Source organism: Falco naumanni, chromosome 4 (genome assembly GCF_017639655.2).
Source record: "Falco naumanni isolate bFalNau1 chromosome 4, bFalNau1.pat, whole genome shotgun sequence".
In the NCBI taxonomy this organism is placed as follows: Eukaryota; Metazoa; Chordata; class Aves; order Falconiformes; family Falconidae; genus Falco; species Falco naumanni.
Window position 1 is genome coordinate 29,194,227 of NC_054057.1, and position 22,080 is coordinate 29,216,306.

The 22,080-nt window shown below is 40.9% G+C and overlaps 1 protein-coding gene across 5 annotated transcripts; it reads left to right on the forward strand.

The window, feature by feature from the left end:
- Window positions 1-509: 509 nt before the first annotated feature.
- On the forward strand, window positions 510-20,273 carry TMEM196 (transmembrane protein 196). Of its 5 annotated transcripts, none has more exons than XM_040593552.1 (5): window positions 510-1,166; window positions 12,966-13,022; window positions 14,810-15,064; window positions 16,965-17,038; window positions 19,394-20,273. In XM_040593552.1, the coding sequence occupies exons 1-5, from the start codon at window positions 1,002-1,004 to the stop codon at window positions 19,398-19,400; spliced, it is 558 nt and encodes a 185-aa protein (XP_040449486.1). In that variant the 5' UTR covers window positions 510-1,001; the 3' UTR covers window positions 19,401-20,273. The 5 variants fall into 5 exon arrangements, with proteins under 5 accessions (XP_040449486.1, XP_040449487.1, XP_040449489.1 ...); XM_040593553.1 differs by having other exon boundaries at window positions 510-1,160; XM_040593555.1 differs by having other exon boundaries at window positions 510-1,148.
- Window positions 20,274-22,080: the final 1,807 nt, after the last annotated feature.

Sequence of the window (22,080 nt, forward strand, 5' to 3'; positions counted from 1 at the left end):
TGGTACCAAGCCACCCGGCACGGCTCAGGTCGCAGCTCTGGATCTATCATTACGTTTCTCTTTGCGGCTCATTTGCTTTAGGACTGCCACCCTCCTGGCCGTTGTCAGAGTGACGAGGATGGCTACAGCAGTTGCCTATTTTGGCAACGGTGTTTTGGAAGGAACCAGAGAGTTTTGCAGCGGTGAGACTGGCTCCAGCCCTTTTACTCACACAAGAGGCAGACGGACTTCCTCCTGCATGCTCGCGGCAGCACCTGGGGGCGGGGGGGCTCCTGCGCACCCCCCCGAGGGGGCCACCCTCGCGGGAAGGGTGGCGGGGCGGCAGCCCGCAGCCGGAGAGCGGCGCTCCCCGCGCCCCGCCGCCAGCCGCCCGGGCGCGGGACGGAGGCGGTGTGCGGGCCGGGGCCGGGCCGGGCCGGGCGGGGGCGGGCCGGGAAGGTGCGGTGCCGTGTGCCCCAGGGCGGGGCTGCGTGGCGCCTCGCCCCGGCATTGGGTCTAGATTCATACATAAAGATAGCCGGGGTGGGCTCGCCACACTCCTCTCCCCCCCCACCCCAACCCAGGGAGAGACGGGGGGAGAGAAATAAAGGGAGGGGGGGGTGGGGGGGGAGAGAGAAAAATCCCGGTGAGGTCATTTCAATGAGAGCGCAGGAGGCGACCAGACGAGGTCGACTTTTCCGGCGGAGGCGCAGCCCCTGAGGAGCGCGGCGCGGCACCGCGGCCCGTCCCCCGCCGCCGGGCCGGCACCTTGGAGAGCTCCGCGGCGCCGGGGCCGCGCTCGCTGCCGGCGCGGCGCTGCGCGGCGCTTTGCGGGGCCCGGTGCGCCGGGGCCGCCCCGCCGCCCCCCGGCAGCGCCCGCCGGCCGCGGATGCGCCGCTCCGCCCCGGCTGCCGGCCGAGGAAGAAAAGTTTGGGGGCGACTTAAGGCCGCGGGAGCGCCGGAGGAGAAGGAGGATGCGCGGTTTCCCCGGCTGATCGGGAAGGAAGGATGACCGAGGGAGGATGTGCACCAGCAGCCAGATCATCGGGAGCCTCCTGGTGCTCTCCGTGCTGGAGATAGGGTTAGGGGTGTCCAGCGTGGCCGTGGGGGCGGTCAGTTTCAGCCTGGTCCTCACAGAGCATAAACCTCAGCTGGGAGACTCTTCTCCGGTATGGAGCGGGGTGTGTGTACGTTAGCCATTTCACTCTCTCTTTAACTCTTTATGGTGATGATCAAACCGTGCGAAGGCATTCCCTTCCCTTCCCTTCCCTTCCCTTCCCTTCCCTTCCCTTCCCTTCCCTTCCCTTCCCTTCCCTTCCCTTCCCTTCCCTTCCCTTCCCTTCCCTTCCCTTCCCTTCCCTTCCCTTCCCTTCCCTTCCCTTCCCTTCCCTTCCCTTCCCTTCCCTTCCCTTCCCTTCCGCGTGTGCATGCTGCGCCGGGAGCCTTGCCGGGTCCATTTCCGATGTGCATGGGGTACAGTCCGCATACTCGTGGGGCAAGGGGGGAGGTGCGGGGGCGAGAGGTGTATGTGTGTGTTGGCGGGACACCTCTTTCTCACTCCTTTTCATTATTCAATTTTGCTGTGAACGATTGAACTTTCTGTGAACCCACCTCACACCTGGGAAAGCCCAATGGCTCCAGTGGAACATGGGCCATAAGCTTTACTGTCTTTAAATTGACTGTGAGTTTTGCTTTTAAAAATGAGCAGTCCTGTCTCTTATGATAAGACTCTCAAAAGGTGCTTTAATATAATGTCAAGGGCATGTCAGCTGAGCTCTGAGCTTTTGGAGGAAGAAGATACAGAGGAAATGGGAAGGAAAAGGAAAGATATGTTCTCATGATCTGGGCATGCTAAGCTGCTTGTAAAATGACCAAATAAACCAAACACCAATAATGGGTTAAAAGAAGCAGCATGTTCATATCACAGAGCATTTCTCACTTCTCAGAAACGTTTCTTATTTTTTTCAGTTTGAGAGACGCATGTTTCGAGGATGAATTTTCCTCCAAATGGTTATTTACATTTACGAAACAAGGAGAAGGAAATACTGAATACTCATCGTAAACATGAGTGGGCATTTCTGAACTACAAAGCTGGTTTTGGCCAGCTGGGATTGTACAGCAGTATTTCTAAAAGGATTGTTTGCTTTGCTTGAGATAAGATGACAAATGCAAAACATTCTTGGTTATTCATCAGTGTAACCTCCTGTAATTTATAGGTTAATTCTGACAAAGTGCTTCATGTAACATTCTCACTGACAATAGTTATTAATTGTTGACAACAGTCATAAATATTTTTGGCAGTATAAAAACGCACACATAATTCTGCACTGCAGAACAGGTAGGTGAGACATGAGAATGAAGACCAGATAAGATAAGACAGTGGCCAATATGTAATAATATTATCAAAACCACTTCAAAGAAGGAGGTTTCTGAACACTGCTGATGAATAAAAAAGATTACACAAAAACATGTGTTTATCTGAAGGTTAATGACAGGACGCAATATCCTGGGTTTTACTGAAGTCAAAGAGTTCTGACCAGTCAATGAGATCAGTATTTTATGCAGCGATTGCATTTTGTGACGCTGTCACAGCTGATACCATTTCATGACGATGCAAATTTCCTGCACAACTGCCTCATTCATTTTGATGGTTTCTGTTACCCCAGAGTTTGTACTAGCCAAAAATTAAGATCCTATTACATTAGACGCTGGCTCCAAGGACCTTATAATCAAAGCAAGAGATAGATGTAGGATAAAAGGATGTAAGGGAGTATAAAGAAACAGCAAACCAAAATTGATTGGTATAACAGGTGGTTGCATTAACACACCAGCAGTCTGGCTGATTTCAAGCTGTTCATAGCTAGAGTTCTAGATAGGAATACGAGAGAGGACAATGAAGAATTTTTTCAGATGTTTATAGGAAATTCTCCCCATGTGTGAGTGCAAAGCATGGAAGGGAACCCAAAGGGACTTGTTTGAAAATGTAACAGGTGGGTGAAGGATGCCCGCAACCAGAGCCAGCAAATGCAGGCATCAGCTGCTAGGAACTGAGCAAACAACTGCAGGTTGGGTAGGCAGAGAGGCCATAGAGAAACTAAAGCGAAAGCAAGCAGTTTGTGCTTCCTGTAGTAAAGGAAATAAGAAATCACAGCAGTACACAGAGTGGGGTGACACGGTTATAAAGGCTTACTTTGCCTTGAACTAAAGATCTATGGTCTAAATTTTCACTATTATGACACCTTATTTGTACTGCTCCAGCAGCTGCAAATGTCTGTTAGGTTGTGTTCTTCTTACTAGAGGACTAACAAGTGAGACAGGACAAGAAAGGGGCCAGAGATCTACTGTTCTCCAGGGGTGCTTAGAGCCATGGGTAACTAGGTCCAAATTAAAACAACCGGAGGAAGGTTTGTTTGCACAGTCCTCAGAATTGTCCTGCTGCAGAAATGGCATAAGACACCTTTCAGCTCACTGGATCTGACACTGAGCTCAGGTTGCCTGTATTAAATAATCAAATAATTAAATAATATGTATTGCATAAACTATGCTTTTTCCAACTCACACTCCTGAATCAAGGTTTTCCTTTCAGAAATTAACATTAAGGAAAAAAAAGGGACATTAAAGGAAAAACTAATATTTGAAATCTTAGGTTGCAAAACACTAGGGTTAAGTTGAACAGTGTGTCATGTCTCCTATTGTGATTTACCTGGAAATATGCTGAAAACTTTTGACCCTGTTCTATCCTTTTATGTGAGTGGAACTCAGCAGAGGCCCAAGTTCATAAGGAAGTAGATGAAGACAGCATCACCATGGAAACCTTAACCTGAATTCCTAAAATTTGGGCATCTTAAAATCATGCACATTCATTTCTCCTATACCTGCCTCCCTATAATGCTTTGCATTTGACACACATCAGCTTCTTCTTAAAAGAATTGTTCTTATTGTTCACTATCTCCATTCAGCCAGATAATTTACCAACGTACCTAACTTTAAGCATGTGAATCCCACCCACAGGATTAAAGAGACAAATGAAGTTAAGCATGGGCTGAAGTGTTCAGATCATTGCGTGCTCTTCATTATGTATAAGCAGGTCAGGGAAAGTGGAGTAGACAAGAATGAAGAAATGGAAAGCCTAGACAATGTCTACATCAAAAATGCATAGAAATGGGAAAACAGCTTCTCAGTTCATTGTTCTCATTGGAGTTGAGCTGGATTAAGATAGAAAGAGTTTTTAAAAAAGTAGCCGAAAGAAGACAACTGAAGGTGTGACTGACTTCTCAAATTATCTGGAGCATGTGGAAACAAATATCCAGTTTATTTTACATCATATCCAATCTGTTCTTTTAAAAACAGGCCACAGCTCCTAAATTGCAAAAAAAAACCAAACAACAAAATCAAACAAAAACAAACACCAGAAAAACATTGCTATATAACTTCAGGTTGAATGTGTTGTTGATTTCTGGATTTTCTTTCTGTTTGTTATGATTGTATTGGTATCATCTACTCCACAGGCTGTATTCAGCATCTCCCAGATTTCTTTTTTCCAGAAATTGAGGTATATTTCTGAAATCCACAATTCCAATTCAATTATATGACACACTGTAGAAATGATCAAACCAAGGAGCATGCTGAACCACTAACACTAACATAGCAAGAATGACCGTATCCATAACAAAGGCTTTTGCACAAAGAAAAAAACACCCAGAAAATACTAATTTAAAAAGTATTCACAGATGTTTTTTAAATGATCACACACTTTCTTATCTATATTTAAAATATAATGGTTGCATCACTATCACTATGAGTAGTGACTATATATTTATACACACATATGTATGTGGCTTTAATTCTCATTTATTCTATAGCAGTGAATAAATTCTTGTTATAAATGAGATTTCTCTCACAGAGAGAAAGAATGAAAGACAAAAGCCAAATAGTCAAATATGCCATCTATCTTCATATGCAAGAGAGATACCTGATGATTCACTTATGGCTATGCCCCTAAACAGTAATAGTTTCTTCCCTTATAAAGACAAATACCTAAATGTATTTGAGAGTTATGCATTCCCTGGATGTTGGTCAGTTTGTCTGTCTGCAGGGGCAGAGTTATTGTTTCCATGATTTGTGATTTCAGCACAGTAGAAGTCTGCCTTCCCATTAAAACTCTGCATTTATAGTTTGACTACAGAAATTTGCTCCAAGTTGGCACTTGAAATATTTCATTTCAATTACTTTTTTTTTTACCCAGGATGTGAAGGAAAAGAAAATGGGCCAGTCAGTATGGAACTCTCTGCGAGCAAGAACATCATTTTAGACTGTTGGTGGCCTAAAATTTTAAAACACTGAATTTTGCATCTACTTATTACTGCTGCCAAGTTTCCTTTGGAAAGAACAATCAAACTATTCTTTTTTTTTTTTTTCTTTCCCCCCCAAAAGAACACTAAAAAAATAGCATTATTGTTTAGCATGAAGACAAAATGCAGATGTTATCCTACTTTATTTTAACATGTGCATTGCATTTTTATCAAACTGACCATATTTCTGGCTGGCTCCTGCTCCTGATGAAAGGAATCACAGCACTGTCAGTAAGCTCAGTGGAAGGTGGAGAGAGTTCTGTACGTGTAGATGAGCGAGGTTGTACCAGGTGTGGGAGCTTCTTGCCTTGCATGGAACCAGAACAATTCACTCCAGCTGAAAAGTCTTTCAGTAGGTTTTCTTTATCATTCAGACACTCCAGAAGCAAAAACCAATCTGGAAGATGGTCTGTCCAAAGGGGACTTGTAGTTCCTGGTATATATTTAAGAGGATCTGTTGAACATAGACTGACTTAAGCATACACTTAAATGTTTAGCAGAGATAAGACTTTAGTTCGCCTGCAGGGAATAATCTTTATTACTTTTCGAGATGAAAGCAGTCATATTCTAAACTGAATACTTGATACAAAACAACAAAAAGAATTATTTACTATTTGTTATTCTGATAGGTCCTAAACAGGTAAATAAATATTTTATTTTGTGCTGACACTCTGAGTGTTTTTCCAGATGACCAGAGGTTTTTTGACTCACTGATGGCAGGCAGATTTTCAGGTTCAGAGACTCACTTCTAAATATCTTTGAGTGTTTCTAAACACTATTCCCCATTTTGAAAGTGTTCCTGCAGGCCTAGAACCAGATGAATGGAAACACTGATCACAGGGACTGGGATGGAATTTAAACTACTTCAGTCAGTGGGAATTGTAGCACCACCTGAGCTGAAATGGCCAAACAGCACACTGCCAGGTCAAGGTGTCCACTCAGATTAGACATGTTTTAATGCTGTCTCACTTCAAATAGCAGAGTCCGTCCCCATCCCCCTGTCCCCCCGCATGAGAGATTTGGTGGGACACAGGGTTGGGCTGTGGCAATGCTGTTGCTTCTAGTTCTGGGTCAGAGTGACTTGCAGCCAGCTAGACATTCCTGTCCCCACAACCCCTTGCATGGAACAGCACCATCATTAGAAGTTTCCATCCCCCTTTTGCAAAGATTATTGTGTTTCTCTGTGGAGGTAACAGGCAAACCTACTACCTAGGCTCGCTCTTTTTGCCTGTTGTCATTTTTCTCTAGTTGGATGTCTTTGTTTTCATGAATGGATTCTGTGCCCTCTACACCTGCACTGAGAAAACCTAATCCTTGTCCTGAAATACTGCTTTGAGGAGGAGTTACAATTACAGATACTGTCTCTGCTTAGTTCATCCATTAGAGATTTCAGCTTTTTCTCACTTGGATGGAGTTGAAGCAATGAGTTTATCTAATAGAATGGTCCTTTTTAGACATTACTAATTTCAGATTCCTGGGTATTCTCATGGAGTCACATGTTTATGCACTTTTAGTGTAAAACACAGACTTTTCTGGTTTACCACCTGACAAGAGTAGATAGAAGTGAAGCTATTAATTTCATCTTGATGGTTTAGTCTTCCAAGTAGAGGATTATTTGAATAGATATGATATGCTTGCATTTTCACTGTGTAATATTCAAATTTGGAATAATTTCCCTTCTGCTATTTCATCAGATGTGTATGGATGACACAGAACACTGGAGGGCTTTCCACAGAGTATATGCAGTTTGGGCTGCTTCTTTGTCATGAACAACGACTAGGGATCAAGCAGTGCTTATATTCAACAGGTTTTCTCTATTATTTTCTTCAGCCTCTGTCCAGAAAGATTTTCTGCAAACATTTTTCATTTTCTCAGGGGAATTACACTCACCATTGATTTGCCTCCTCCAAACAGAAGAAAGATTTCTTACCTTCAATATATAAAATAAAAATAGTTCATTTTCTTCTGCATGATGGAAAATAACACATCTTCAGCTCTCCACAGATATAACTAAAACTGAATCTTTTTTTCAGGCTACCAGTAAGAAAGCCCACTTTTTCCAGGAGAAAGTGAAAGAGGCCAAGTCTTTTGTTCCAGAAAATATGAAATAGGGATGGATCCAAACCACAGATCTTGAATCTAAATTGAGATTTCAACCTTCTTACTGAAATTTCTGGGTGTTTTGATCTGAGGTTTTATTTCAAGCCCATATTTAATATAAAGTAAATTAAACCAGGCTCAAAATAAACATTATCCTTTTCTGGGAGGTCTTTGGTTCTTTATTCCTGAGTTCAACAGACCAAAAGACAGATTTTCAAATATGCGCATTGAACATAAGCAGGCACAGCTGCAGTGTGAGTGGCAAAGACTCCACAGACAAATGGACACCACTGCATCACCTCGCAATCACACTAGTGCTGTCCAGAGGGATTCTGCCCCTGCTAGGTCTCCAGCAAATCTCCACTGAAAGAGGGACTGAGGCACTCACAGCCCAGAGTCTCTACATAGCTTTTGTGCTTTGTAGTATCTTTCTTTGGATTTTTTACCAATCATCCAAAAGTGGTTCTTCTCCTATCTATTATTGGATGACATGTTCAATTCCTGTCTCCTCTGCTAGTCTTGACATGAAACATCATGTGTCATAGGAGAATATGAATAAGTCTGCAACCAAAAGTAACCCCAGAAGCAATGGGAATTGGTTGCAAATACTGGTCTCTGTAGGTTTTTAAGTGAGATTTTGGATCTTTTAGCATTTTATGATTTTTCTGATGAATAATTAGAACAGAAGTCCAACAGTAAAACATCTGTTTCAACAAGTGCCGGCTGAAGGCCCTTCTCTGGCTCCCAGGGCATTTTGGAGGGCTTATTAACTTAGCTCATCCTTCATTAAAAGTTTCAGCCTTATTCTTGGTGTGAGTTGCGAACACTTCAACAATTGATCATTCTTTACAAGGAACTTATCTTCAGTGATATATTTCATTTCCACTCCTGATTTACTGTATTTTCAGCATAAGTGTGTTTGCTTTAACTTACTGCAGGTTTGACATAGGTAGAAAATGTAACTATATTTAGAGTCCAAGAGGTTGGCAAAAACTGACTGAGGATAATCAATGCTGAAGTAGAAAGGAGTAAGTCCTCACCATGACAGTATTAGTTAGTCATGGGTAAACTGCAGTCCCGGGTAGCTCAACAGTACAAGTCAAGTTTAACTGGTAAAACATATTGACATGAAGATGATGTCTTTCAGTATAGCTAAGAACAGACAGAAAGTGGCAAGACAACAGAGCCTCCAATGGCTTTATTCCAGTTAGCTGTACTACAAAATAGAAGCATTCAAAATTAAAAGACAAACAGGAACAAACACAGGAAATTCCTTTTGAGTATCATTTGTATTCACATCCTTTTGCTGGTACAAAGAGCTAGTATAGTTTCTCCCATGTACTTTTCACTACTGCTGATCACAACACTGAGACTTCCAAATTTTTACAGGAAATTATTGTAGCTTCCAAAAAATATTCCCAAGTGCCTACCTATTCTATCAAAAAACAATGATCAGAGTGAATCACATAATGTCTCACTGACTTCCTAACCTTTCTAGAGGTCTCCACATTGAGAAGCCTGGCTAAAGCGACTTGTCATGAGCAGAATTCCCGAGCCCCAGGTACTGCTAACATGCTCTCTCTAAAGCAGGTTTCCATTGCTTCCAGTGAATTAGAATTCTCTGCAGACTCAGAAGAGAGTGGAAGACTTTTCTCATAATTTTCAAAGCTTTGCATGACATTAAATTGCCTGACACTCTGGCTAAAATTCATCCATTGGTTTTAATAGCAAAAAGACTGCTGTCATAAATAAATAACCATACTTTTTTTTCGGGAAAACCTTTTCTCTGTGAATGTAACACACTGCCATCCAAAAAACTCCAACCAGTATTAATCCTTTGCTACTGCCCAAGTGCTTTTCTTTCCAGGTTTTTAACATGTTCAGGCATACTGCTGCATTCAGTTTCACAGCTTGCTTGTCTTGTAGTCATATGGATTATAAAACTTTGGCATGACCTTCTCAAGCTCACACCCAACTCCTCTGAGTTAGAATAGAATAGAATAATTTCAGTTGGTTCTCTGTTGAGTTCTTTAACTACAGGACACCTTATTCCTTGTGTATATGTATAAATATTGTAGATGTACGGTGAGAGAAAATACATACAGAGCATGCATACAGACCATGACACAACAAAATATTATCACAGAATCATAGAATATGTCCAGCAGGAAAGGACCCTTAAGGATTATTGAGTCCAACTCCCTGCTCCTGGCAGGACTACCTAAAACTAAACCAGATGACTAAAAGCATTGTCCAGACACCCCTTGAACTCTGACAGGCTTGGTGCCATGAACACTTCCCTGAGGAGCCTGTTCCAGTGACTGACCATATTCTCAGTGAAGAACCTTTTCCTAATGTCCAACCTGAACTTCCCTTGGTGCAGCTTCATTTTGTTTCCTTGTGTCCTGTCACTGGTCACCAGAGAGAGGACATCAGCACCTCCCCCTCCACTGCCTGCCTTGAGGAAGTTATAAACTGTGATGAGGTCACTCCTCAGCCGTGTCTTCTCCAAGATGAAGAAACCAAGTGACCTCAGCTGCTCCTTATAAGTCTTGCCATCGGGACCTTTCACAATTTTGGTTGCCCTCCTCTGGACACACTCTAACCATTTGATGTCCTTCTTCTATTGAGGTGACCAAAACTGCACACAGTACTTGAGGTGGGGCTGCACCAGTGCAGTGCAGAGTGGGACAATCACCTCCCTCAACCATCTGGCTATGCTGTGCTGGATGCACCCCAGGACATGGTTGGCCCTTTTGGCTGCCAGGGCACACTGTTGGCTCATATTCAACTTGCCATCAAGTCAGACCCCCAGATCTCTTTCCATGAGACTGCTCTCCAGCCTCTTGCCCCCCAGTATTTACATATAACCAGGACTACCCCATCCTAGGCACAGAATCTGGCACATGGTCTTGTTAGATTTCATATGGTTGGTGATTGCCCAGTATTCTAGTCTACCTGATCTCTCTGTAAGGCCTTCTACCCTCAAGGGAGTCCACAGCTCCTCCTTGTTTAGTATCATCAGCAAATTAACTTATAAGTACTCCTGAATCCAGACCTTTACTCAAGGTAGTCCCTCAGATACTTCAACAACTATGGAATACAGTAGTCACCCCTTGTTCTTGAGAAGGCAGGACCTTAGGGTTTGCAGATTAGCTCATTCACTATTATTTGGATTTCAATTGGTTAATACCTTAGGTAATATATATGTATATGGCACTGCGTAAAGGTGGTTTGGAAGGGTGTGTGTCCTGTCCTTGAAAAATAGTAAGGAACAGCAGAACTGCCTGAACTGGTGGGTTCTAACGCTGAGTGAATCTGTAATTTGCTTGTTGTTCCTTTGGTGATATGCAAGGCTACTATAACTTGTTCATTGCATTCCCTTCTGGTTAGCAAAAACTGTACAATGGAAATAGAAAGCCTTCTTCAATTGAAATCAGTAGTAAAAAATCCGCTGACTCTAACAGGAGCAGAATTAGAGCATTCTTGAAAAAACGGGTGACCTATTCTTTCAGTTTTGAAGGTAAATTATCAAACATTTCGCTTTTTTAATTAGTTAACATACACTTGTTATAAGTTGAAATGATCTTTGATGGTATCTTCCAGATCCTTTCTGTAAGCTCTCTAGAACTCATAAGTTCTTCATACAGAATTTTCCTTTCAATCCTATTCAATCATTTCAGGGAGAAATTATATTATTAATCTGCTTCATCAAGTCTGACTGAATAGAACTTAATTACAGCAATGTCTTCAAAAATATATTTTTTTTTTAGGTTTATGCATTAATGTTGAGAAATACAAAATACTACGTGTGAAAATCTGAAGCATGCCTTCAGTTGAAGGTAATCTGCAATGACAGGACTGGGAGTGAAACTCCAAAACTTCACAGAAAGCCTGAGCGAAAAATTACAAGGCAGATATGATAGTTCTGAGCTGAAATCTCCTCTGACTGTGGGAAAGGGGCAGGGGGAGCCCTACCCATCATTTTTTTGGATTTTTATTCCAATGGATGATCTCTAGCAGCAATTACCAGTTGTACGTCCTGGACTGTCCTGAGCCATTCAGCACCATGGTCCACATGACCCAGTCCTCTCTATAATCAGATTGGCATTAGATTCACATCCCATGCTTAGTGTTGATGTAAATAATATACAAAATTGAACCATATTCATTGTGAGGAACTGATTCATGGACTAACTCAGAGTAAAAATACATCTCAAGGCAGATGGTTAGCTATATGCATGAACTACTCTAGTTGGAGGGAGACAAACTAGTCACCTCTTCAACTGAGATACTGAAGCTGCAAAATTTTGGAGGGTAAATGAGATATACCTGCAATATATTACACGGGCTCTGAATGCTGTATAGAAGCTGCTTAAATATTTTTTCCATTTCTTATGTAAAAGCTAGCTCTGTTCTGTAATTTAAATCAAGGTCAAACAGAACCTTTTGCTAGATATACCATCTCAGTGCAAAAAGGATGTGGAAAAAAAACAGTTTTAAAGGTATAAAATTACTTCCCCATAGGGGTGTAAGGTTAGCTTTACTGAAAATAAGTAGCATAGTTTTCTTAATAAAGGAGTTTATGAGGTATCGAAGAAATCTTTTGACAGTGTTACAAACACCTGAAGAAGGCCTTATTGCTTTCATACAACTACGGCAGTGCCTACCACAACTGCTCCATCAGGGACTATTCACTGTTTTCCTCATTAAACTTTTTTGTCGGAGGAAATTGAGACATCAGAGAGCATCATCGGTCTTTGAGACAGGTCACTAAAAAGCATTAACATCTATTCATATCGGTTGGTAGGGTTGTTTCTGGTTTTGTTAGTTTTTGTCTAATGCTTGATGGAACAATTAGTAGATCAGTTTGTGAAAGGGAACTACATGAAAAAGTACAGATACCTTCATGTTACCTCCTGCCAGGTGGGCTATCTAGAACCTGGAACCGGTTTTCCTGCATGGTCAGTGTAGCCACACCAACAGATATATTCATATTTACACCTGCACCTATGCAGGTGACTGAATTGCATTCTTGCCCAGAGTTCCACTGTCTTGAGGACAAATATCCATGTCTGAACCCTCAGTGTTTCAGATGGTAGAATCAGGGCAGTAAGTACCTCAGCTGTGCTTGAAAGTAGATTATTTGGATTACCGACTACAATCTTGCTAAACTTTTCGGGGGGGGGGTGGGGGGGGTGGGGTGGAACCAATTAAAAAGGCATCTTCTGTTTGCAGCACTGTGGGGTTTTTTGTTTTGTTTTGTTTACCCAAGCAGCTTAAAAGTAGGATTTTTTTTTTAATGAGTAATCATCCTCAGTCTCACTTCTCATTCCATTTTCTTATTCTTAGATAAGTGTGTTTATGGTTGAGTTATAACTTCCTGAAACATAAGGTTTGTGATAAAAATGCTGACAACTGTAACCATTGCCTAACATACTGTTGAGGTCATCACTACAGCAACACAGCAGGATGTAAACTTGAGACGTTAAATGATGAAATAATTGGTTGTTGATTTTTTTCTTTTCTTTGCAGTTTCTGCTTTGTGGCATATGTGGAATATTGTGCGCCAAAAAAAAATCTGGACTTGTTGTAAGTTTCTCCACTGCATATACGATATATAAGTATTTGAAAGGCATACTTACCTAACTTGAACTCCTTACTGAGGGCTTTCTGTGTCCAACTGTTTCTGATAAAAAGTCAGTAAAAATTGCAAGTCAGCAGTCCAAAAATGCAATAAGCAGTTTGGGTTAATCATGCAAAACAAGGCAATTCTGAAATGGCCTATTTAGGACATGCCTATTTAAGCCATACATCCCTATTTGTCCCTGTTGGATGGAAGCTTGGATGGAAGCCCTCTTGACACAAATTTATTCCAAGTCAATAAAAAGTTCTCCAATCACTGGATTGTATCTTCTATCCTTCAAAAACAAACATTGGGCTGACGCCTTGATGAGGCTGCTGACCAAGTCTGATTCTCAATATCATAGCTTTTCACTTTTAATAAGTTCTTTTTGCAATCAGAATCATGTATGAGCCTGTTTTAAAGTGATGGCCGATGTTTTCTGTCTCTTCTAAGAATCAGAAGTACAGTAATTTTTCTGACTGCAGCAGAACGGTGCTATTACTACTCAAGTCACAATTTATGTTTAATACATGATCCTATTGTAAGTGATAATGTCTGTCTTAATTTTCTGTCAGCTTGATTATTCTGCCTTATACAGATGGAAGTCATGTAGAACCAGTATAACCGTGACAGGAATCAAGATCTCTCTCAGATTATTTTTGAATATCAATGATTTATATTAAACCCTGTTACAATGACAGTTCTTAAAACATGTGGACCATAACCAGTTTCTAAAAGCTTTCTGTTCTTGTGGTCTCACGGAATAGTCACTTCCCAGTGGACTGCAGCATACAGCCTGAATGCCACATTCCTGATTAAATTCTCACCCCAGTTGTGTACAGAAGTAGTCTGTAAGGCTCCATAAACTCCTCCTACCACAGTACATAAGTAATACACAAAGCCATGTTAAGTAACATCAAAGGCCCATCTTAGATCAACATCTGACAGGCCAGCAGTATCAGGGGAAGTAAATAAGACAACAGTTTAGCAGTGTCTCCATAATAAGGTCTTTTGCCCTCGCGTCATTTGTAGCTCAAGGACATCTTGAACCAGGGCGGCATCTTTGTGTTTAAAGTGGTAGGAGGTCTTTAAACATGTCTAATTGCAGCCTGTTTCACATTCTGCTAAACTTCCCAGAAATATAGTAGCAAAGTTAAAAACAACAAACAAAAACGTAGTCACCACACTGACCTGCTGTAGAGTTGCATCACAGATTTCTTTGTTATTTCTCATGCTTCTTTGTCCAGCACATTCACCTTGAACACATCTAAGACCCCACAAAAGCTATAGAAAGCCTCCAGACTGCTGTCTGACCGAGCAAATTGGAATTGAACAGGAGGAAGAGTCAGAGGGCACGCAAAGCAAGAGAGTCACTCTGAATACTCAGTCACCACTGAAGAGTGGTGAGAAACTGCACGACAGAAAATTATGACACATTCTGATGTTACTGTTTTGAATGAAATGCTGGAAAACAGATTTGTGCCCTAGTAGTCCTTGCACTGACTAGCTTTTAACATGACCAGCTCATCTTACCCAACTTTATCTTACATGTAACATCAATCTCAACTCTTGTGCACAAAAGGTATTGTACTCCCTTGGAGCTCTGTGGGAACTGAGGGAGTTTAAAACGAATGTCTGTGCTGTCCATGATGCTATCGAAGCATTGAATTACGTTTAGTCTCACTTTTTATATGAATGAATCTGTCTTTGAACAATGTTACTGTGACATAACCTCTTTTGTCTTTCCTGACAGATGATTCTTTTTTCTGCCTGTTGCATCTGTGGACTAATTGGAGGAATCTTAAATTTTCAATTTCTTCGTGCTCTGACAAAGAAGTCCTCTGCTCTCTATTCTTTGCACCTTGCCTCCATGTCTCTTGCATGCATTGGAATCGGTGGTTGCACCCTTTCTTCATGGCTCACTTGTCGGCTAGCCAGCTATGAACAAAGGCGAATGTTTTCAGAAAGAGAACATTCACTGCATCACTCCCATGAAATGGCAGAAAAAGTGAGTTGTGTGTCCTCCCTTATTTGTTCTGCTTCTCCTAAAATGCTACTGTGTGTGTTAACATTTACAATTGGCAAGAGATGTATTCAGTTTCAGTTTTATATGAGAAAGACCTTCTGGGAAATGAAATGCTGCTATTCTGTGCAAGCTTTATTATGTTGCATTATATGGAGCTATTTTTAGGTACTGTGTATTTGCAGTACATCCATTTCAATGAAGTACATCCATTTTCAACATAATTCCATTGTATAGCTATTCAAGGGCTTAGCTGCTAAATATAGCACTTCATAAATAATTGGAAGCCTTATTAATATGGATTATCATGTATTGTACTGTGAAAAAGTACAGAATGCTTTCTGTAACCACATCATTGCATGCTTCCAGGATTTAATCAATTTCGTCTCCCAAGTACTCAGCTTATAAAGTAGGTTATTTAAACACAAAAGCCACAGTTCACAAACCTAGATGACTAAACCTAAGCACCTAAGGGCATATTTAGACACCTAAATGAAACTGGTCTGATTTGCAGCAGCACTGAGCATTTACTGCCTTTCTCCGTTAAAAGGGAGCTTACCAAGGTGTCTGGGTCTGTGCTTACATACTGACACTTAAAATCCTGAAGTTGAGCATGTAAGGCCAAAAGAATAAATTGAATAGAATTCTTAAAATCAGCTCCCTGGATTTACAGATCTGATTAATATTTGAGGAGTAAAATGTTCATTGACACCCTGTCTTTATGTTTGGACACTGTATCCAATGCCTTTCATTTGAGAAATTAGTAGACAAAAGGACAAAAGCCAAGTGGACTTCCCATCTAAGCCTCCACGTGCAAGTTTGCATTACGCTGAAATTCAACAGTCTACATCATATCTACTGAGACCTCTGAACAGAAGGGTGAGGATTAATTCACTCAGGCTGTAGGATGTTTTGGGATTCCCTGACAAAACAAGACATAGCAGTTAATTGTCCATTAAGTTAAAATTCCTTGTCACTGTTCTTTGGTTTCTTAACCAATGTGAAAGTCCAAGTAAAAATGCAGAATGAATTCACCTTAGAAGATGTTTGAAAGATGTTTTATAAAGTTAAATAGTACAGGTTACAACTGTAACATAAAGCAGGGTGATAATATCAAAAGAAGAGATACGTTTTCCCCTCTCATTTTAAAATTAAGCAGAAATCTGATGAGCTTTGTAAGCTATGTGAGCTATGTGTGCTATGTAAGAACGACCATGGTCTTGCAGATGTTAGGTTAGATCTTGCCTTTCAAAGAAGCTCTTGCCTCAACAAGGACAAAGATAAAGCTCATTTTAGAGGAAAAGAGAGAGGGAAAATAAAAAGAAATGGCCTAGGAAGAAAAACTTTTCAAAATTCAAACACCTGCCAGCTCTATCAATTTGGGTTCAAGATGACCATGTATAGCACTACTTCAATGCCTTCTTTCCCGGCCTGTTGACCTACTGAGCTTTTAGACACTTAGCAGTGAGCACTGCCAGGTGCACACTTATCTTGGGTGAAGGGCCACGATGCATGTGCAGTGCAACCCTATTGCACACTCAGTGAATGTGGGATGTGCCCCCCAGGTGGTGGGCTTCCTGCATGTGTGTTGCTGAATCAGGTCTGCATGTGTAGATGGTCTGATCTGAGACTTCTTAGACCTACAGCCTGTGGACTGCCTGCTGCTGGCAGGTTTGAGCACACATTAGCTCAAGGCATGCCCCTAAAAAATAAAAGGCTATTTAAAAATTTACATTAAATTAGGCCCTGATCTAGAAAATAGCTTTAAAGTGTTTTATATATAAGACTATTTTGTAATTTATACTGATATACAGTAATATAGACATGTACTGCATGTGCATTTGTTTGTGCTATATTTATTGTATAATTGTTATATTTATATTAGAGATTGAGGGGTATTGAAATAACCGACCTGCCCAGCTGCCCGGTGGTTCCCCCGACACCAGAGTTACCTCCAAGGTACGCTGAACACTAGGGAGCTACCATGTTCTTATGTCACTTCAGGAAGGGCCACCTCTAAGAGGAAGTCACAGTTTCAGCTAATCGAAGTTGGCTGATGCTGTGATGTCACTCTGAGTCAGGAACCGTGCTTCCAGGTAGTGACATAATTCTACGTGGCGAACGCTGCAATCTGGAAGTAAGTTGAGTATTTAAAATATTCACCCTAGTTATAGACATCCAAATGCTCCTATTTGGATGTTGCCACCATTGACTCACTCTGCTTCTAATCTGTGTGCTCCTTCATTTCTTGAATTCAGCAACATTTTTTAATTTATTAATACTTTTATTTTTGAAAAAAAGAAATATTGGGGAAAATAAATGGTTTTCAATATTGTCCGCAATTATGATGATATTCTAATAGCTGTTGTTTGCAGAGGATTCAAGTAAGAAAGCTGACAAAAGGAAACTCCCACTCACTGATGAGTAGCATTCTGACAGATCATTACTATCAACTTATGGCTGACTGATAGTTAATATTAAATGGCTTTGGTATTCTTGGTCCCTTTCCTAGCTGACTGATATCTTCAGCGTAGATCCAACACAGTGTTTAGGCAACTACAAATAAGCAAAATGTAGAGACTTGTTTCAGAGCAGACAGCCCCCAAACTGGGATCCAGAGCCCAGTGTCAGGCACGCAGCTTCCTCTTCAGTATATGGGGAGAATAAGGCTCCATACAAAAACACCCACCACCACCTGCCAAATGGACAGCTGGATGGTAGAAAATGCTCAAAATCCAGTAAGTTTACACACCTTATTTTGTCTTATTTACGCTCGATTCAGGAGTATTAGTTGACAAGGCTACTTGGTTTAATGCCCTTATGCTTACTTTGTGGAGAGAAACGGGACATTCTTTCTTCCAAAAACTGCAAGGAACAACTAAGTTTTGTGATCTGCTTTAAAGTGTAGCCAGTAACACCTGACAGAGGAGGCACCAGTGCTTCCACTTTTGTTAAACTCTTGAGTTCTGGTCCCTGCCTCCAAAACTATTTATAAATCAAATATTGTGGATTGAAAGAAGAGAATGAAAAAGTCAGACTAGCCAAAAAGACCAGGTCCCAGAATTTTCTTCTCTTTACCAAGAATCTCAGCTACTATGCTACAGTCAGGCTCACTCTTTCTGTCTTTCTCCCTCTCTCTGTTTAACCCAATGAATCTTGCTTTTCACAGAAACTTCCACAAGAAGGGGGACAAACAAATCCCTTTTCTTCCACATTTTCTCCAAGTGTACCTACGAGGTAGAAGAGGTGAATTTAATCTTTCCCTGCAGAGACTTTCTGGTTCTCATGCAAGCAGTTTAGAACTAGACCAACAGTAGCACCTCCACCTCATCTACCTCAATTTTAAGAACAGCCCAAACTGCATTTTTATGTGTGCCCATTTCTCTGGGCATAATTGGATGTTCTCTGGGACTTGTCACGGGACTTAAGCAGCAGATCCCTTAATTTGTGCATCCAGATTCTATTTGGTATGAAATAGGCCTAGGAAGGTTCAGAACAGGGCAGTTCTGAGCATAAACCCTATGTGACTTTGCAGCCTTGAAGTCCAGGGAATTGCTTAATTAATGTAGCCATCTCTGGGCTTAGACAGCTGCTAAGTAGGTATTGTCTGAATTGCAGTTTGAGTTAGAAAATCTAACTCCAAACATAACTTGGTTTAGGTGCCTTAGGATTCTGACTCATGATCAGGTCAGCTTACTCCAGGATGACTCACCTGCCACTTGAATAGCAATTGCTGAACTGCTAAAATTTTTAGTCTGGCATACTAAGGGAAAACCAAAAAAAACCTGCATCCCAAGGCAAGCAGTCAAAACCCCATGATCCTGTTTGGATCTAGACCTACTCCCCAAATGTCTATCCCAGCTAGCATCCAATGGCATCTGTTTGTAGCATGTCAGCACAGAAAAAGGTCTGAATGGAAACAAAGAATTAATTACCAACTTGTTCCTTTGTGGATTAGCACACAAGCTTGAGTTGATGCACTTTCAAAGGACAACGTCACAAAACTTGCACGGATGCCATCGATGCTGTATATGTGGTCTGAGAGTAATGTCAGTTCAATCAGTACCAATGAGTCTATGAGCTTTCAAATGTACTTAATTTATGTAGGAAGAAACGTGATTTCTTTTTTGGTTTTTTGTTGTTGGTTTTTTTTTTTACAGTGATATTTATCAAGCTAAATAAAAAAATGTAATGTTTTTCTGAATGTTTGAAATTTAGAGTTTGTTGATTTTTTTATTACAACCTTAGCTAACTGAATTTTGAACACCATAAAATAATTGTAATTTTAATCTGTGTTTTCTGTTCTTGTTCCAGGAAATGACAGACAACCTAAGCAATGGTGGCCCACATCTGATTTATAATGGAAGTGTATATTAAAAGATTTTTAAAAGTTCCATGGGAAAAAGTGGTTTTAGAATTTTCTTCAGAAAAAAAAAAAAAAGACTCCAAGGAGTTGAGAAAATGGAACTATCTTAGCTTTTATGGCTCAAATATCACAACTGCGGAACAGCACAGTTGCATTTCCCTTTTAGAAACATGTTCAAAATTTGTCTCATAAACATTTTGCGGATATATAATATTTATTCACTTCCTGGCTATTCTTTTTTGTTTGGCTTTGGTTTTGGTTTGGGTTTTGGTTTTTTTTGTCTGAATAACTTTTCAGAATTGTGATAGTATTTGAAATAGACTTTGCAAGACTCTTCTTCTCATGAAGACTCAAAAACCAGAAAAAAATAATTAACCCAGACCACATTTAACCTGGTCACAGGATTCCTAAAGAGAAGAGAAGAGGGCAGAGGAAGGATGGCTCAGGGGAATCTTTTTCACCTCCCCACTTATCAGTATCTGGTGTAATATGATGGCTTCAGATCATGTGGCATGGTACCAGCAATGCATTTGCACAGTCCCCCTCCACACGTTGCAGATGCATCCAGCCTCAGTTTTCCCAGTAGATCGTTTCAAAAGAGAGTGCAAATTGCTCTTCCAAAGGTTCCCATTTCACAGAGTGTAAATTAACAGTGTGCTGAAAACACCACCAATGTCTTTGTTTTGAAAGACAGAATGCTCTAAGAATGCCATAAATCAAAACCTCAACAATGCCTTGTTGTAAAGAAATTGTAAATATTTCCAATTTGTGAATGAAGTATATTTCGTAATTTGTTCATAAAAGATGACAAATAAAATGAAATCTAAACCAGAGATTTTAGAGAGAAGTTTGGGGTTTTTTTCTTGTTACAAAGATCTTGCAAAGCTAAACTGTCACGCTTGCAGTTTCGCACAACACATTAAAAGGTTCCTAAAGGGGTGATCAGAAGGATCAGAAAGGAGGAAAATGAAGGGTGAACAAAGGCATGGTCAAGGTCAGAATATGCTGGCAATTCTGCACACCCACAGCAGAGTTTGGAGTCTGTTTAAGCAGTGTGTATGTTAAAGCAGCAGCTTTAACTGATCCCAAAATTTATCGTAGGACCTACTGGCTCCATATAGCCATGCAAAATGGAAGATGTAGCCTGTAACAGAACATATACAGCATAATATTCATATAAAATATTCATATAAAATCTCTCATATGTTACATAGTGAGTCTATGACTATGCTAAAAAGCCCAACACTTTAACATGAGTTTGAGATGTGAGCTTTATTGATGACTGCCAACATTTGGCGATTTATGCCCATGCCCCCAGATAAGTGCGACTAGATAAAAATGCCATAATAACATCTAGAAATTATATTAAATTTTTTTGTGAATCTGCACGGTATAAAATAATCTCTAATTCTATTATTTTAGTGTTTTCTAAGTCTGCAAGGGAGTCTCTCATCTAAAGACAACATAGGAAACATCTTCACTGTGATTTAAGTCTCTCACTTTAAACTTCATACAAATTACTTGGATGGCTAAGCTTGTGAGTCAAAACTGGTCAACTTTATAAGGCTTCTCTTCAATTACCTACTGTCTGAAAAAAGCTTTTGAATTTTCTCAAAGCCCCTGCTATACTATGTATTGTGTACATTAGAAATTGCTAATGAGACTGTTGAAGTTCATAAAGAATATAGATACTGTCATAGGAAAAGAATTAGATGCTAAGGCATCTCTGCTCAAGGAAAGTGCTCCCCTTCCCAGGTCCTACAAGCCTTTAGGCTGTCGGCCTTAATACATTACATCTTGTTTGGACTCTTTATAGGTGCCATTGCCTCTTCAGCTTGATGCTTCTCTTCCTCAGTAGCAGGAAACACGGGACAGATCTGTCGCCAGTATGTGCCCCTTCTGGGAGCACTCTTGCTGCAGCTCTGGAGACAACCTGTCAAGGCAGGACTACTGTCTAAATGGGCTGCAGAGTTTCACAGAAGTTGAGGAAATATTCACTGGACATAGAACCAGAGGAGGCGGTTGTGTAAGGCTCCCTTCCTCACTGCATCGGCACAAAGCATCTAAAAGAGCCTTCTCAAAGAAAAGCAAGAGTAGAATAAAAAATTACTCAAAAATCCACCTCAGAAATGCCTGGCTGAGGTTCATCACTAGCTCTGTAGAACAGCTGTAAAATCACAGCTCGTACAGAGGTATCTCGCAGCACCTCAGGACTAGGAATGGTAGCTTCAGATCCTAGAGAGTGGTTTGGAATTGCAGTTCAGAATCTGCTCAGGAATGACATGAACGAACAGACCATAACACCACCCATTTACTTATCACAAACACTTAATTTCCCAACTTGGTAGCCAGAGATGGTGCAGAAGAATAGGTGATAATTCCATAGCAAAAACAGTAGACCAGTGCAACACCCACTTTCTCATGCTTTGAAAAGGAAGGGAAGATACATTCTCCAAGCTCACAATGTTTGAAACTTTACTGTAACTTATGAAATACAACACCACTTTTGCTGCTTTTCAGGAGGTGCCGGAAGGAGAGAGAAGAGATCTGGGCCCCAGAGGACACAATATTCAATTGTTTGGTTGTGGGTTTTTTTAATTCTTTTGCTGCCAAGTCTGCAGGATGCAGAGAAACT

Excerpts from the sequence above, each read along its gene's own strand:
- TMEM196 (XM_040593552.1), top strand. The coding sequence starts at position 1,002 with ATGTGCACCAGCAGCCAGATCATCGGGAGCCTCCTGGTGCTCTCCGTG. Across the intron at positions 1,167-12,965 it reads CGGTATGGAGCGGGGTGTGT|TTTCTGCTTTGTGGCATATG; the intron begins GTACGTTAGCCA and ends TTTTCTTTGCAG. Across the intron at positions 15,065-16,964 it reads CCCATGAAATGGCAGAAAAA|AGATTGAGGGGTATTGAAAT; the intron begins GTGAGTTGTGTG and ends TATTTATATTAG.